At 44.8% G+C, this 17,699-nt stretch overlaps 1 protein-coding gene across 1 annotated transcript in view; it reads left to right on the plus strand.

Moving 5' to 3' along the window:
- Window positions 1-17,699, plus strand: part of LOC115165305 (E3 ubiquitin-protein ligase UBR4-like) — a 125,507-nt gene that overhangs the window by 87,159 nt on the left and 20,649 nt on the right. Inside the window, 22 exon segments of the mRNA XM_029718365.1 lie at window positions 713-826; window positions 1,693-1,902; window positions 2,236-2,385; window positions 2,540-2,767; window positions 2,895-2,973; window positions 5,236-5,460; window positions 5,814-5,982; window positions 7,738-7,968; window positions 8,406-8,493; window positions 8,797-8,990; window positions 9,408-9,647; window positions 9,873-10,011; window positions 10,541-10,666; window positions 10,969-11,097; window positions 11,367-11,499; window positions 11,899-12,112; window positions 12,361-12,536; window positions 12,632-12,759; window positions 12,971-13,100; window positions 14,501-14,658; window positions 16,207-16,316; window positions 17,137-17,360. Coding sequence (XP_029574225.1) covers window positions 713-826; window positions 1,693-1,902; window positions 2,236-2,385; window positions 2,540-2,767; window positions 2,895-2,973; window positions 5,236-5,460; window positions 5,814-5,982; window positions 7,738-7,968; window positions 8,406-8,493; window positions 8,797-8,990; window positions 9,408-9,647; window positions 9,873-10,011; window positions 10,541-10,666; window positions 10,969-11,097; window positions 11,367-11,499; window positions 11,899-12,112; window positions 12,361-12,536; window positions 12,632-12,759; window positions 12,971-13,100; window positions 14,501-14,658; window positions 16,207-16,316; window positions 17,137-17,360 — 3,595 coding nt within the window.

Consider the following 17,699-nt stretch of genomic DNA (forward strand, 5'->3'; position numbering starts at 1 on the left):
CTACCGCGTGTGTGTGTTGACGCCGTCAAATCTTTGCTCCGTCCTCGTTTCCTCGATTCCTCTCAAAGCACATTGGAGCTTTGAGAGGAAATGGGTCAACACAGATGCAGAAGAAAGGAATTGACGGGCGAGTAACGTCTAGGCACTTAAATAGCGAATGGAGGACGATTTTCCCCGTGGTTTATTTTCATGGCAGCCAGGTAGGATATACTCCTGTTGTAAAGATAAGCAACGTACTTAATATTAGGAAGGTTGAGAAATAAATACAGTAGGCCTAGCCTATAGAAAGCTGATGGGATCCTCCTCTTTTTAACAGAGGCCATCACTCTGTTTTCTCACACAATTGCATAGCCTATAGAAATGTTGCGCAACATGAGCTCCTGGGCTCTCATGAAGGATTTGATTTTCGGTGACATTTGCATTGATGTCAGAGTGATTAGAGGGACAATAGAGTGCTGAGCACCAGGCAGTTAAAGTTTGGTAGGCTACTAATGACCAGCAGCAGCATTAGAGCGCAGTTTTGGAGAAGCCTAGTTACCGTGACTAAACGGTTGCCTGTAATTTGACTGCGGTCATGACTTGTGACCACCAGTGTGGCGGTAATACGGTCACCGGAACAGCCGTTAGAAACAGCCTTGGTGTGTGTGTGTCCCTTTTTCATTGTCTCTCACCCCCGTTTTTTTTTTTTGTTGTTGTTTTGTTTCGCCTTCAGGACGTGTCCAAGAAGAACGAGCGCAGCCCCATCAACGAGGTCCATCTGGTCATCATGAGATTGCTCTCTGTGTTCATGTCCAGAACCAAGTCTGGATCCAAGTCTTCTTCTGAGGTACGGGCTTTCCTCTCCTCCAATATTTACCAAAAATAAAAATAAAAACATCATGATTTTCTGTATTGACCAGAAGAGAGAATTATATTCAGTCACTCATAGAGGACAATAAAGTAGATACATGTTTTTTATTAAAGCTGCAATATGACCAAATTCACATAGAAATGTGAGTTATAGATCTGTCATTCTCATTGAAAGCCTTAAGTCTTAAGTGGTAGAGATCTGTGCTATTTCTATGCTTCCCCTCTTAAGGATGCACTGTGCAGAAATCACTCCTCCATTTCCTGGTTGCTACAATTGTAACAGTTCACCTAATTTCAGTTTATGACACAACAAGCAAGTATAGCATAGAGAATCATTGTACCATCTAAACCGGCTGTGAAATATATTTTCCATAACCAAAAAATATTGTGTTTGAAGCTGGTGTACAAAAGCGAAAGTAAAAGACGCAGAAATGGAAAGCATAGAATTAGCGCACATAGAACACATCTACCGCTGCTTAGACTTGCTTTCGATGAGAATGACTGATTTCATAACACACATTTCTATGTGAATTTGGTCGGGTCACCCAAAAAGTTGAATATTGCAGATTTCAGTTTTGATTTTGCGTCTTTTTACTTCCGATTTTGAACACCAACTTCAAACAGCTGAAAATATATTTCACAGCAGTTTAGATGGTACAATGATTCTCTACACTATACATGCTTGTTTTGTCATAAACAGAAATTAGATGAACTGTTACAATTGTAGCAACCAGGAAATGGAGTGATTTCTGCAAAAAGAGACTTTTCTACCTTTTCAAAATAGCCTCCTATGGAATTTTATGTTGATCTGTTCTGTTTCCCTGATCACATCCCCTTCTCCAGTCGTCCTCTCTGATCTCCAACGCCACGGCCACAGCTCTACTCAGTCAGGGGGCGATAGACTACTGTCTCCACGTCCTCAAGTCTCTGTTGGACTTCTGGAAGAGCCAGCAGGAAGAGGAGGAGTCTGTGGCAGCCTCCCAGCTCCTCAAACCTCACACTTCCTCCTCACCTCCGGACATGAGCCCTTTCTTCCTGAGGCAGTACGTCAAGGTAAGAGGAAACCCCAACCATGATTTCCAGAAACGTAATCTTGTTGAGTGCAGCCCTCGGACTGGTTTTGCACGGACTTTGTTTCAGCATGTTGAGGGGTTCAGTTGGAGCAACAATGGTGCTGAATGGATCATCTTGATCACATAATGAGTAGATATTTAGGATGTAAAGTGATTGGTAGACACTGTGTTTCTGTGTGTCTATTTACTTCATGTATGTTCTCTCCTGTCTCTCTCTCCTCTCTCTCTCTCTCTCTCTCCTGTCTCTGTCTCTCCTCTCTCTCTCTCCTGTCGGTCTCCTGTCTCTCCTGTCTCGTCTCGATCTCTTTTTCAGGGTCATGCTGCTGATGTGTTTGAGGCCTACTCCCAGCTGCTGACTGAGATGGTTCTGAGATTACCCTATCAGATCAAGAAGATCGCTGACACCAACCCCCGCATCCCGCCTCCCGTCTTCGACCACTCCTGGTTCTACTTCCTGTCTGAGGTACATGATCACACACACTTTTTTTTTTTCTCTCAATCTCTCTCTGTTTCCCACTAGCACGCTCACACACACACACACACACACACACACACACACACACACACACACACACACACACTAACACCCCTTCTACCATCTATGGTTGCCTGTGTAGTACCTGATGATTCAGCAGACGCCCTTCGTGAGACGCCAGGTCAGGAAGCTGCTCCTGTTCATCTGTGGTTCTAAGGAGAAGTACCGTCAGCTCCGGGACCTGCACACGCTGGACTCTCACGTCCGCGGCATCAAGAAACTCCTGGAGGAACAGGGCATCTTCCTCCGCGCCGGCGTCGTCACGGCAACCTCCGGCTCCGCCCTGCAGTACGACACGCTCATTAGTCTGGTGAGTGTCTACATCTCGTTTTTTTTGGATTAATCCCCAATGCCTCAGTCTTACATCTTTAAAAAAAAATATATATATATCTTTGCGACTTGTTCTTGTACTTGAATTTCTCTGTTTTTGTCAATAGATGGAGCACCTGAAGGCCTGTGCTGAGATAGCCACCCAGAGGACCATCAACTGGCAGAAGTTCTGTATGAAGGATGACTGTAAGTTCATGGCTCTTCCCTCGTGCTCATTTTTAGCCTTTATGCCTCTCAAGTAGTAACCCGGGTAACCTTTATGCCTCTCAAGTAGTAACCCGGGTAACCTTTATGCCTCTCAAGTAGTAACCCGGGTAGCCTTTATGCCTCTCAAGTAGTAACCCGGGTAGCCTTTATGCCTCTCAAGTAGTAACCCGGGTAGCCTTTATGCCTCTCAAGTGGTAACCCGGGTAGCCTTTATGCCTCAAGTAGTAACCCGGGTAGCCTTTATGCCTCTCAAGTGGTAACCCGGGTAGCCTTTATGCCTCTCAAGTAATAACCCGGGTAGCCTTTATGCCTCTCAAGTAGTAACCCGGGTAGCCTTTATGCCTCTCAAGTAGTAACCCGGGTAGCCTTTATGCCTCTCAGGTAGTAACCCGGGTAGCCTTTATGCCTCTCAAGTGGTAACCCGGGTAGCCTTTATGCCTCTCAAGTAGTAACCCGTGTAGCCTTTATGCCTCTCAAGTGGTAACCCGGGTAGCCTTTATGCCTCTCAAGTAGTAACCCGGGTAGCCTTTATGCCTCTCAAGTAGTAACCCGGGTAGCCTTTATGCCTCTCAAGTAGTAACCCGGGTAGCCTTTATGCCTCTCAAGTAGTAACCCGGGTAGCCTTTATGCCTCTCAAGTAGTAACCCGGGTAGCCTTTATGCCTCTCAAGTAGTAACCCGGGTAGCCTTTATGCCTCTCAAGTGGTAACCCGGGTAGCCTTTATGCCTCTCAAGTGGTAACCCGGGTAGCCTTTATGCCTCTCAAGTAGTAACCCGGTAGCCTTTATGCCCCTCAAGTAGTAACCCGGGTAGCCTTTATGCCTCTCAAGTAGTAACCCGGGTAGCCTTTATGCCTCTCAAGTGGTAACCCGGGTAGCCTTTATGCCTCTCAAGTGGTAACCCGGGTAGCCTTTATGCCCCTCAAGTAGTAACCCGGGTAGCCTTTATGCCTCTCAAGTAGTAACCCGGGTAGCCTTTATGCCCCTCAAGTAGTAGCCCGGGTAGCCTTTATGCCTCTCAAGTGGTAACCCGGGTAACCTTTATGCCTCTCAAGTAGTAACCCGGGTAGCCTTTATGCCTCTCAAGTAGTAGCCCGGGTAGCCTTTATGCCTCTCAAGTAGTAGCCCGGGTAGCCTTTATGCCTCTCAAGTGGTAACCCGGGTAACCTTTATGCCTCTCAAGTAGTAACCCGGGTAGCCTTTATGCCTCTCAAGTAGTAGCCCGGGTAGCCTTTATGCCTCTCAAGTGGTAACCCGGGTAACCTTTATGCCTCTCAAGTGGTAACCCGGGTAACCTTTATGCCTCTCAAGTGGTAACCCGGGTAGCCTTTATGCCTCTCAAGTAGTAGCCCGGGTAGCCTTTATGCCTCTCAAGTGGTAACCCGGGTAACCTTTATGCCTCTCAAGTGGTAACCCGGGTAGCCTTTATGCCTCTCAAGTAGTAACCCGGGTAGCCTTTATGCCTCTCAAGTAGTAACCCGGGTAGCCTTTATGCCTCTCAAGTAGTAACCCGGGTAGCCTTTATGCCTCTCAAGTGGTAACCCGGGTAGCCTTTATGCCTCTCAAGTAGTAACCCGGGTAGCCTTTATGCCCCTCAAGTAGTAACCCGGGTAGCCTTTATGCCTCTCAAGTAGTAACCCGGGTAGCCTTTATGCCTCTCAAGTGGTAACCCGGGTAGCCTTTATGCCTCTCAAGTGGTAACCCGGGTAGCCTTTATGCCCCTCAAGTAGTAACCCGGGTAGCCTTTATGCCTCTCAAGTAGTAACCCGGGTAGCCTTTATGCCCCTCAAGTAGTAGCCCGGGTAGCCTTTATGCCTCTCAAGTGGTAACCCGGGTAACCTTTATGCCTCTCAAGTAGTAACCCGGGTAGCCTTTATGCCTCTCAAGTAGTAGCCCGGGTAGCCTTTATGCCTCTCAAGTGGTAACCCGGGTAACCTTTATGCCCCTCAAGTAGTAACCCGGGTAGCCTTTATGCCTCTCAAGTAGTAACCCGGGTAGCCTTTATGCCTCTCAAGTAGTAACCCGGGTAGCCTTTATGCCTCTCAAGTAGTAACCCGGGTAGCCTTTATGCCTCTCAAGTGTGAATTTCTTGAAGTGTAACCCTATCCTTTTGCTATTATCGAGCCAAGCCAATCTGTGCTCTACTGTGAGAGTTTCAGTTGGCATGGATTAGTTAGTTTGTCTTTTTAACTCTCCCTCTCCCCCTTTCCCTCCCTCTCCCCCACTCCCCTCTCTCTCTCCAGCCATACTGTACTTTCTACTACAGGTCAGCTTCCTGGTAGATGAGGGAGTATCTCCGGTGCTCCTCCAGCTGCTATCCTGTGCTCTGTGTGGCAGCAAGGTCCTGGCCTCCTCTTCCTCCTCCTCTTCCTCAGGAGGAGGGTCTGGGGGCACTGGGACTCAGTCCTCTCAGAGCAAGTCCTCAAGCAAGAAGAGCAAGAAGGAGGACAAGGAGAAAGACAAAGAAGGTGAGGAGAGAGACACCAGAGTTCATCATATTCTAACCTTGGTTACTTTAAAAAAAATAATTATGGCTGTATATCGTTGGAAATGTGTTGATTGTTTTAATGTCTTTTGATTGTTAGAAAATGCTTGACTTAAAATGTGGGTTTTCTTTATCCTTAAACCTTTCATTTGTTGTAAGTTTGAGAAACATACTTGGTACTGTAGTCTGAAGTGTTTGTTTTGAGAAACATACTTGCTACTGTAGTCTGAAGTGTTTGTGTTTTGAGAAACATACTTGCTACTGTAGTCTGAAGTGTTTGTTTTGTTTGTGCTCTAAGTAAGTCTTTCTCTAAAATGTTGTTGTCGTCTTCTCCAGGTGAGGGTGTGGGTAGCCAGGAGGACCAGCTGTGTACTGCTCTGGTCTCTCAGCTCAACAAGTTTGCCGACAAAGAGACTCTCATCCAGTTCCTCCGCTGCTTCCTGCTCGAGTCCAACTCCTCCGCCGTGCGCTGGCAAGCCCACTGTCTCGCGCTGCATATCTACAGGTATGTACTCACACTACATAAAGGTACAGTAGTACACACTAGTGCGATTAACCGACATTTTGTATTATTATTTGGGGGTTATTAAACAACTAATTGTCAGTTCAATAACTTACATTTAGTTTGGTTTCTTTGTGAAGCCAACTCGCCGTTTCTCTAAAGAGAAATCAAATCGTTCACGAGCGAAATCAACTCAACTATATGGGACGCTGGGCTGAAGGGAGTTGTAGTTTTCATTAATCAAATATTTAACCTAGTTCAGTAACTTGGTAATTAACTGCAATGACCATAATCCATTGCACCAGTCCCCCGCTCAGGCAGACATGGATAGACTTCTACGCCTGCTGAGTTAGGATAGATGCACATAGACCACATGAAAGAGGAAAGTACACAACGACGTGAGAGAGAATAGAGAGAGTTCGTGAAGGTATGCCTCATCTACTTTGAAGAACTACTAGTCAAATGATTTAGTCAGACAGCTGTGCAGCTAGCCTAGCTAAATAGGATAGCTGAAGACAGAGCAGTATGAGGAGTACAGAGATAACGCTGGCTGCTGATGTTAAGATGTTGACTTTAAGAAATGGAAAATTCTAAAGCCATCAGACACCTGAAATAGTAGTGTAATTTCTTCTATTGATGTCGACCATATGTGGACCTGACAGAGACTATAGAATATTTTCAATGTTTTGGCAGTTCAATGTTCACTATTTTTGGCTGTGGAATTTCCATTAAAAAGGGGGAAAAAATATATTTTACATTTTTAAATAATCAAAACATAATATTTGGTTTTATAGTCGAACTGAAACCAAACCGACCTAGAAAAGCACTAATCAAATCAAATCAAATTGATTTATATAGCCCTTCGTACATCAGCTGAAATCTCAAAGTGCTGTACAGAAACCCAGCCTAAAACCCCCAAACAGCAAGCAATGCATGTGAAAGAAGCACGGTGGCTAGGAAAAACTCCCTAGGAAAAACTCCCTAGAAAGGCCAAAAACCTAGGAAGAAACCAGGCTATGAGGGGTGGCCAGTCCTCTTCTGGCTGTGCCGGGTGGATATTATAACAGAACATGGTCAAGATGTTAAAATGTTCATAAATGACCAGCATGGTCAAATAATAATAATCATAGTAGTTGTCGAGGGTGCAACAAGCACGTCCGGTGAACAGGTCAGGGTTCCATAGACGCAGGCAGAACAGTTGAAACTGGAGCAGCAGCACGGCCAGGTGGACTGGGGACAGCAAGGAGTCATCATGCCAGGTTGTCCTGAGGCATGGTCCTAGGGCTCAGGTCCTCCGAGAGAAAGAGAGAATTAGAGAGAGCATATTTAAATTCACACAGGACACCGGATAAGACAAGAGAAATACTCCAGATCTAACAGACTGACCCTAGCCCCCCGACACATAAACTACTGCAGCATAAATACTGGAGGCTGAGACAGGAGGGATCAGAAGACACTGTGGCCCCATCCGATGATACCCCCGGACAGGGCCAAACAGGCCCTGTCAGCACTAGTACACACACATTAGCCTAGTAAAAGGTATTTGTTGTAACAGTTAAATGTGCAGGCCCTACTTCGTTCTAGACCATGCCTGAACCTAGAGAGCTTCCTACACACAATGGTTTTCTGCCAGTTTCTTGAAGTGTTTTTCGTGCTTGGTTGGTCAGAAAAGACTGTTGCAGGACTACAATATCTTACACCATCTACAAATTGTCAATACCTGCCTCAAAGCTAAACCATATTTCTCTCCCTCTGTAGGAACTCCAGTAAGTCTCAGCAGGATCTGCTGTTGGACCTGACCTGGGCCATCTGGCCAGAGCTGCCCGCTTACGGACGCAAGGCCGCTCAGTTTGTAGACCTGCTCGGATACTTCTCCCTGAAGACCCCTCAAACTGAGAAGAAGTTAAAGGAGTATTCCCAGAAAGCTGTGGAGATCCTGAGGACCCAGAACCACATCCTGACCACCCACCCCAACTCTAACATCTACAGGTACGGCTGAATACAGACCAAACTATCATCATCATTAACCCTGATATAGCTGTATCCTCCATTCACCTTACTAGTGGAGACTACCGCTGCAGTATATTTAACTATAGGTTTCCCTTACAAAATAGGTTTTATCTCAAGACTAACCTGTTTTTAAATAATGGTTAAATTAAATATATCAAACTAGCTTCCACAGCTGTGTGTCTCCATGTTTTGTTTGTTATTGAAGTACTAACCTTGTCTGTCTGTGTTGTAGTACCCTGTCAGGTCTGGTTTAAATACTAACTCTGTCTGTGTTGTAGTACCCTGTCAGGTCTGGTTTAAATACAAACTCTGTCTGTGTTGTAGTACCCTGTCAGGTCTGGTTTAAATACTAATTCTGTCTGTGTTGTAGTACCCTGTCAGGTCTGGTTTAAATACTAACTCTGTCTGTGTTGTAGTACCCTGTCAGGTCTGGTGGAGTTTGATGGTTTCTACCTGGAGAGTGATCCTTGTCTGGTGTGCAACAATCCTGAAGTGCCCTTCTCTGTAAGTACAGTCTAACGCTGCTTCCCAATTCTCCACACTTCCCACAAAGTGTGCACTCGCATAGTTCCCCTCGTGGATATAAGAAGAATGGACTGGTGTAAGTAATGTTTAGGGGGGGTAACTCAGGGTAGCACCAATCCATTACTAATAAATACATGAGAGGGAGGGATCAAACACACACTTCTGGCTGAAGTGTTTTGAATCCACTCAACGTTGTGTGTTAATTCCATTTGGTAGGGAAGGCACATCTTTCCCATTTTCTATGTATCCAATACTCATTCTGTCTTCTCTCTGTCTCCTCAGAACATCAAGCTGTCGTCCATCAAGGTGGACACTAGATACACTACTACCCAGCAAGTGGTCAAGCTGATCAGTAGTCACACCATCAGTAAGGTGACGGTCAAGATAGGAGACCTGAAGAGGACCAAGATGGTCCGGACCATCAGCCTCTACTACAACAACAGGACCGTACAGGCCATCGTAGAACTGAAGAACAAGTGAGTTTATACCATGAACGCAGAACTGGTCCCAGTTCTGCGTCTTGCCAACCGTAGGAGTTGGCAAGACGGAACAAATAAATCTGGGACCCGGCTAATCTGTTGTTCTTATTTAAATGTACTTAAATATCTGTCTTCAACAACGATTATGGTACAGTATCAATAGTTGATAATCAATATATTAGATTTTTTTCACCAGATTGTATTCCATTCAATGAGATACTAATCAACAATACAGACCGCCAACTGTATACTGGAAACAGAGAGAGCTTTATCAAGGAACCGTTCCAGACCCAGTTCTGTCTTAATTCTGTATGAACGGAATCAGTCTAAATGGATCTACAGCGTCAAGTCTTTTTTTTAAATTGTAAATTTTGTTTTCCTATATAAATGTAACCTCTATCTGCTTCTACCCAGACCTGCCCGTTGGCACAAGGCCAAGAAGGTCCAACTGACTCCAGGTCAGACAGAGGTCAAAATCGACCTGCCGCTGCCTATCGTGGCGTCCAACCTCATGATCGAGTTCTCCGACTTCTACGAGAACTACCAGGCCTCCAGCGAGACGCTCCAGTGCCCGCGCTGCTCTGCCTCCGTGCCCGCCAACCCTGGCGTCTGTGGCAACTGTGGAGAAAACGTCTACCAGTGCCATAAGTGCAGGTGGCTAACCAGTAGACTTGATCCCTGAAATATTGAATTTTGTTATATTATGGCTTACTTGAATAGGGACAGATCTGAATAACCAAATCATTGAAATGTCCTTACTGATTAGTCCTATCGGGTACACACTTCATGTCTTAGTGGGACACTTAGTTTTGGTGTAGTTTGTTGTTTTTGGTTACTGATGCTGACTGAATGTGGTTCTTCATCTTCCTCCTCCTCCAGGTCCATTAATTATGATGAGAAGGATCCGTTCCTATGTAACGCCTGTGGATTCTGTAAATACGCCCGCTTTGACTTCATGTTGTACACCAAGCCCTGCTGTGCTGTGGACCCAATAGAGACAGAGGAGGACAGGAAGAAGGTGAACACATTTCGTTTTTATGTGACTTTCTCAAACTAGTTCTCAGTGAATCATGGCAGAGGTTAGCTATAAACACGAACCCAACCCTGACACACAGTTTAAAAAAAAAAAAAAACATTCCCGATTTTCTCTGTCCCGGTCACGTCCCTCTTGTTGTCACGTCCCTCTTGTTGTCACGTCCCTCTTGTTGTCCCCGGTCACGTCCCTCTTGTTGTCCCGTCCCTCTTGTTGTCCCGTCCCTCTTGTTGTCCCGTCCCTCTTGTTGTCCCGTCCCTCTTGTTGTCCCGTCCCTCTTGTTGTCCCGTCCCTCTTGTTGTCCCGTCCCTCTTGTTGTCCCGTCCCTCTTGTTGTCCCGTCCCTCTTGTTGTCCCCGGTCACGTCCCTCTTGTTGTCACGTCCCTCTTGTTGTCACGTCCCTCTTGTTGTCACGTCCCTCTTGTTGTCCCGTCCCTCTTGTTGTCCTGGTCACGTCCCTCTTGTTGAAAACGATACCAAAGCCTGCCTGCTGTTTGTGTTGTTCTCTGTGTAGGCGGTGACCAACATCAACACGCTGCTAGACAAGGCTGACCGCGTGTACCACCAGCTAATGGGACACAGACCCCAGCTGGAGAGTCTGCTGTCAAAGGTCAACGAGGCGGCGCCTGAGAAACCACAGGTCAGATACTACCCTCTGGTACATGAACTTCATCTGATTCGCACCTCCACAGATTCACATTTTGACATTTTTTTTTTTTTTGTACTTTAGCATTTCACTTGAGTAGGTAAAACAACCGAAATATCACAACCATTTCAAGTTTAAACCTTCAGAATACCCTAGCAGTTGTATGGCATCGTTCCATAGGATTTATTCTGTATTTATTCTGTATTTAAGTAAAACGTCATGAAAAATGTGTCTGTTTTACTGGAAGTGTTGAACTAGTATCTGACGTTTCGATGCTGTTGTCATGCCCCTAATAGGATGATTCTGGAGCAGGGGCGGGGCTTGGAGCGTCCTCGGCCAATGTGAACAGACACATCCAACAGCTGGCTCAGGAGTACAGCGGAGACTGTAAGACGTCCTTCGACGAGCTCTCTAAGATCATACAGGTGAGAGACCCCGGGGGGACGACGACGTGATGAGCACAGATTGAATCCTGTACTTACTAGTTTACTTCCTGGTTATATAGGTACGCCTCAATATGGCTGTCAGTTCACTCATCACGGTAACATTGACTTGAATGAGGATACCTCCTTTTTTTTTTTATGATTCTATTTCTATGGAGCTTCACAGCTATTCAAACAAGCAGGTCCTACGTTCAAGTATGTTGTATGAGTTTTTAGAGAGTCATCATCCCCATTTCCTCCACCTCCTCCAGAAAGTCCTTGCGTCCCGTAAAGAACTCCTGGAGTACGACCTGCAGCAGCGTGAAGCTGCCACCAAGTCTTCTCGTTCCAGCTCCCATCAGCCTACCTTCACAGCTAGCCAGTACAGAGCCCTGTCTGTGTTAGGTACTGCACTTTATACACACACACACACACAGAGACTACTTTACCTGACTTGGTTATGCCCTTCCATTGGGATTTCTATATAGAAGCTATTTGGTGTTATGTATTTACCGTCACTTGTTGTGCTGTATGTTGTGATCCAGGACTGCATCCCAAATGCCACCTTGTCACCTATAGTGCACGGGCCTTGGTTAAAAGTAGTGGGCTATATCGAGGAAAGGGTGCGATTTTTGGGATGCACACTGTCTCTTTCTACAACTGCTGCAAATCAATTTCCCATTAGGGACCAATTTGCCATGTAGCAGACGCTTTTATCTAAAGTAACTTCCACTATTTGAGAACGTGTTTTTTTTCCCCCTTCTTTTGGGTAGACTAATAACAAATATCTATCTATCTATCTAGGCTGTGGACACACCTCCTCCAACAAGTGTTATGGCTGTGCCTCGGCCGTGACAGGTCATTGTATTATCCTCCTGAGGGCCCTGGCCACCAACCCAGCCCTCCGGCAGATCCTGGGGCTCCAGGGGCTCATCAGAGAGCTGTTTGAGTACAACCTGAGAAGAGGTACCGCTGCCATGAGAGAGGAGGTCAGACAACTGGTCTGCCTGCTCACCAGGTACTGTAGTGGTTTGTGTTCTCATAGACAGTGTTAGCCTGCTGAGCTAATGCCTATGTGTTAGCTTGGAGAGCTAACCAAACATGCACGTAGCTCACAAGTGGACATAAGCCCAAACGAGTATTAAAACCTTGGTATTCTGTGTGCTATAAGACCTGTGTTAGCCCTCTGAGCTGAAGTCTAGGCATTCCATTACACATCCAGTAAGTTAACCCATTCTCATCTGTCTCCGCATCTCCCTGTACCAGAGACCAGCCAGAGGCCACTCAGCAAATGAATGACCTGATCATTCACAAGGTGTCAGCTGCTCTGAAGGGCCACTGGGCCAATCCTGACCTGGTCTCCAGTCTGCAGTATGAGATGCTACTGCTCACTGACTCCATCTCCAAGGAGGGGGGCTGCTGGGAGCTACGACTGCGATGTGGTGAGTTTTTTTTTACCTCATCTTCTCTCATCCTCTTATTTTCCCCTTTTTAATGATGTCATTTAATAATCCGTCATCTCTCTCGGTGTCTGTAGCCCTGAGTCTGTTCCTGATGGCCGTGAACATCAAGACCCCTGTAGTGGTGGAGAACATTACTCTGATGTGTTTAAGGATCCTACAGAAACTCATCAAGCCTCCTGCCCCCACCTCCAAGAAGAACAAGGTACAATACTACACCACATAGCACTAGTCAGTCAGTCATACTTGCCTCGCAATGGCTTGGGCGACTTTTGAGAGAGACTACATTGCAGTCTGTGATTTTGTAAAAGGACTACAAATTATAATGAGTAGTCATTTAGGATTTTAGGTGATTGATTTTATAGATCAGTCAATGTCGTCAATTTCAGGAAATGAGGTGTTTCTGTGTTTTCCAGGATTCTGCTGTGGAGTCTCTGACGACGGTGAAGCCCTACTGCAATGAGATCCATGCTCAGGCCCAGCTCTGGCTCAAGAAGGACCCCAAAGCATCTTATGAAGCCTGGAAAAAGTGCCTTCCAGCAAGATGTGAGTAGATGTGGTTTTATTTATTTTTTGAAAATCGGTCGGTCTGCCCGACTATAGCAGGGATTGATTTGAAGCTCAATGTTTTTAAATTAAAATCTCCCTACAATCATATCTAAAGCCACTATGACACCAATGTCAATGAAATGTCGCAGATGAACTTGATTGGCCGGTACACAGCACACTCCCCACCTCTCGTCATGGCCGTTACAAGAACCACACATCCGGATTTTAACAGGGCCGTTAGCATTAGAAAGAAAAATGCACGTCTTGCCCCGATCTAGCTCAATATCTCTAGACGTCGGATAAGATCAAGACTACAGCATCCATGAAGTGATCATTAGACTTGTAACCTTTTCGGACTGGTTTTCATTAAATTGATTAATTTATCGCTCTCATTTCTGCTCATTTCTGTCTAAGAACCAACAATGTGCTACCTTATTGTAGCATTTCTGACAATGCTAACATGTGTTCTAACACCAGGTTGGTTGCTCGGCAACAACACCGCTGCTTCCACCAGGCCGCCAGTCATAAGACGTGTATTGTGAATAAACCTAGGCTACTGTGGATACTGTTGCTAGCTATATGGTGCTATTCAAGCTGAGGTAATCCAAAAAAATTGCAAACGGATATTTTGCTTAGCTAGCTAGCTTAATGTCCAGTAGCACAAACAAATACGCACAAATAAGCTAGCGAACGTCCTTTGTTGCTATGCTAGCCAGTTAACGTTAACTAGATAACGTTAGCCAACGTAAGACTGTAATTTGTTTTTAAACATATAATTTGAAGCTCAAATTACATTTTCAAAAGACCTTTTGTATGTGGAAGTGTTGTGATTTTAGAATTTTGTATAATCACCTTCCAGTGTAAAAACGATGGAAATTAAAAAGAAAAACATTTGTTTTAATTGAGAAGTAGGGATTGGCGTCAAGCTGAAAAAGAAAAGAATTTCACAGGATCACCACAATGCCTACTCCACCCATGCTCTACCAAGGTTTTCCATCACACAGCTTTGACCTACTACAGTAGCCATGTTGCTATTGTACTTCGACTATGTGTATGCAAGTTGCTTAGGATTCAAACCTTCTCAAGCAGCTTAATTCCCACTCTTAGAGGTGCTCCCACAATAATGTGATGTGTACCACATACACGTTAAAGTATTGGATTCGTCACACACCACACTAATCTCATAACACTACCTTTTTCAAGCTTTAAAAAAAAAAATATATATTTATTATTTGCAAGCGAGACCATCCTGCTTTATTGGGCTGTTTTGTCTTGTAGTAATGTCTGTCTGTATTTCCTTAAACCTTTTATTTTGTTAATACGTGTCATTGCGATTTTTTTTTTTAAACGGTATTCAAACTATCCCTTTCAACAATGCCATAACACTTGTCCACCAGGCCAGGAGACGGCGTCTAAGCCCCAGAACAAGGCTGAGGTGCGGAGACGTTACCTGATGGAGAAGTATGTGTGGAAGTGGAAACAGTTCATGAGGTCACGCTCCGAGGGTCTGTTCCCCAGGCTCCTCAAACTGGGACACAACAATTGGCTCAGACAGGTAAGGATACGCCACTGCTCTTATAGCAGTACATATTCATGTTCAACGTTTAGGTTCGGGACACTTCACTGCTCTTATTTCAGTACATATTCATGTTCAACGTTTAGGTTCGGGACACTTCGTTACTGGTACTGTTTGGTGTGTGTATGGTATGGTACATACACATCAGTGGTGGAGTGGAGTGTATAGACAGGTATACGCAGTATACTCACTATTTTTATGTGGGCATTGTGTACAGTACTTAATCCCCACGTTGTGTATCAAACTTGTGTAGTGGAGGTGAAAATGTTTACCTTAATGTTGATTTAACTATTATTCCTTCACGTTTTAAGCACAGCAAACGGCTGGTAGGTCTACGCTCAAATGTTCCAAAATGCGATGTGCTGGAAAACCCAGTTCTAAAATACGCACTGAAACATGCGAACAGTTTCATGGGCAGAGATGGAAATATTTGTTACAAATTTAGACCGAGGGAGATCTAAAGATGCAACAACTATTGTTGATTGCTATATGACCAAAATAATGTCTGCCAGCTAGACAATTAGGGGGGGGGGGGGTTGATTTAAAAACCAGTAGAATAGGAGAGGACATATGAGGTCTTTCTAACAATGGCCTCCACGTTTTCTATGGTAGGATTTTTAGCTATAGGCTACTTTTGAAGCAAGGTAAGACATGCCTCATGAAGTAAAACGTCTAGGTTTCAAACATTTAAGTAACAGGAAAAATATAGCGACGTTAATAACAGGCTTAACCGTCTACTGGTCGATGGAAAGGCTTTTCCGAAAACCTTCTCTATTAAATGTTAAGTAGCTACAAAGTAGCCTACCTGGCAAAATTATATCATGATTCTTTGCGTCAATCTCCAGTGGCCATTTTGTTTTGCAAACTCCAACAACAGTGCTAGGTACCTGTGCAGTTGAATTAAAGGGTAACTGCACTCAAAAATAAGAATTTCTTAGATTTTTGTGGTCTCTGGATGTGGTGTAAGCATTGTTGTCGATTTAGAACATCCAATGTTGTTTTTTCTCAACAACAAAAAGAAAGTGAAACCTGGAGAAGAAAATAATGTGAAACCTGTGGATTTAGGACTCCGTTGCCAGCCTCATTTATCTATTTCAACAGTAGGCCTACTATCAGCCAACTGGTACCATACAGCTTGGCTGTAAAAGACCAATATGGGATTGATCATTTTAGGTCGTTCAAAGTGTATGTCACTGTTTGTCATAGAATTTCACACGAGGGTTCTTTTCCTTGGCCGGGCGAAACGTTTGTGATTAGAGTATACCCACTTCTCCAGTCAGCGCTACACCATTCAGCTTTTACATTTGAAATGTAATGAAAAGGTTTGGCACCCGGCCTCCAGAATGATTTAAATGATACGCTGCACCTTTCCATGAGACAGCATGGGACTGAGGTTCATGTGTAGCTTGGTCTAGACAACAGATGGGATGGTGCATGGACTCATCTCACTTTTTTTCATTTTTTTTTTCACTTTTTTTTTCACTTCCATGCTATAATTTTTTTACTGTAATCTCCTCTGTCTCTCAGGTGCTGTTCACCCCAGCCACCCAGGCAGCGCGGCAGGCAGCCTGCACCATCGTTGAGGCTCTCACCTCCATCCCCAGCCGTAAGCAGCAGGTGCTGGATCTGCTTACCAGGTAAGAGGCCGTCTTTTGGGTTGGGAAAGGTAGCACTGTTTTTAAAAATATGTTTTTCCAAGTTTCAAATTGACACGATGGGAAGGGATCTAAGGATTGGTCATCTATGTGAGCGAGTTAGTAGTATCAGTTAAGTTGGATGGTCAACACTGGGTATTATTGTTAGTAGCAGGACCAGGTGCAATCTGCAGTGAAATATTGCCATCAATACCTTTTTTTGTTGTGCTTGCTTTGTATATTGGGATAATATCCCGGCTTATATGTCAAACAGCTTTTCTAATGCGTGTTTGTCTATCCCTCAGTTACCTGGATGAGTTGAGCATCAGTGTTTGTTTGTTTGTTTGTTCCGTCAGTTACCTGGATGAGTTGAGCATCAGTGTTTGTTTGTCCCTCAGTTACCTGGATGAGTTGAGCATCAGTGTTTGTTTGTCCCTCAGTTACCTGGATGAGTTGAGCATCAGTGTTTGTCCCTCAAGTTACCTGGATGAGTTGAGCATCAGTGTTTGTTTGTTCCGTCAGTTACCTGGATGAGTTGAGCATCAGCGTTTGTCTGTCCCTCAGTTACCTGGATGAGTTGAGCATCAGTGTTTGTTTGTTTGTTTGTCCCTCAGTTACCTGGATGAGTTGAGCATCAGTGTTTGTCCCTCAAGTTACCTGGATGAGTTGAGCATCAGTGTTTGTTTGTTCCGTCAGTTACCTGGATGAGTTGAGCATCAGTGTTTGTTTGTCCCTCAAGTTACCTGGATGAGTTGAGCATCAGCGTTTGTTTGTTCCTCAGTTACCTGGATGAGTTGAGCATCAGTGTTTGTTTGTCCCTCAGTTACCTGGATGAGTTGAGCATCGCAGGGGAATGTGCAGCAGAGTATCTTGCTCTGTACCAGAAGCTCATCAAGCCTCCTCAATGGAAGGTGTACCTGGCCGCCCGAGGAGTCCTGCCCTACATCGGTAACCTCATCACTAAGGAAATAGCCAACCTGTTGGCTCTGGAAGAGGCCACTCTCAGCACAGACCTGCAGCAGGGATATGCCCTCAAGAGCTTGACTGGTATGTAACGTGTTTCATTCACCTAAACCAAGGCGCTTGCATGAACTGGTCTTATAGGGATAGTTGACTCAAATAAAACATCAACATGATTTTCCACTTACACTATACATACAGCAGTATGTGGACACCCCTTCAAACTATTTCAGCCACACCTGTTGCTGACAGGTGTATAAAATTGAGCACATAGACAAACATGGCCTTACTGAAGAGCTCAGTGAATTTCAACGTGGCACCGTCATAGGATGCCACCTTTCCAACAAGTCAATTCGTCAAACAAGCATTTCGCTACACTCGCATTAACATCTGCATGTGACCAATAAAATTTGATTTGATTTGAAT

This window comes from Salmo trutta, chromosome 28 (assembly GCF_901001165.1).
Source record: "Salmo trutta chromosome 28, fSalTru1.1, whole genome shotgun sequence".
Classification (NCBI taxonomy): Eukaryota; Metazoa; Chordata; class Actinopteri; order Salmoniformes; family Salmonidae; genus Salmo; species Salmo trutta.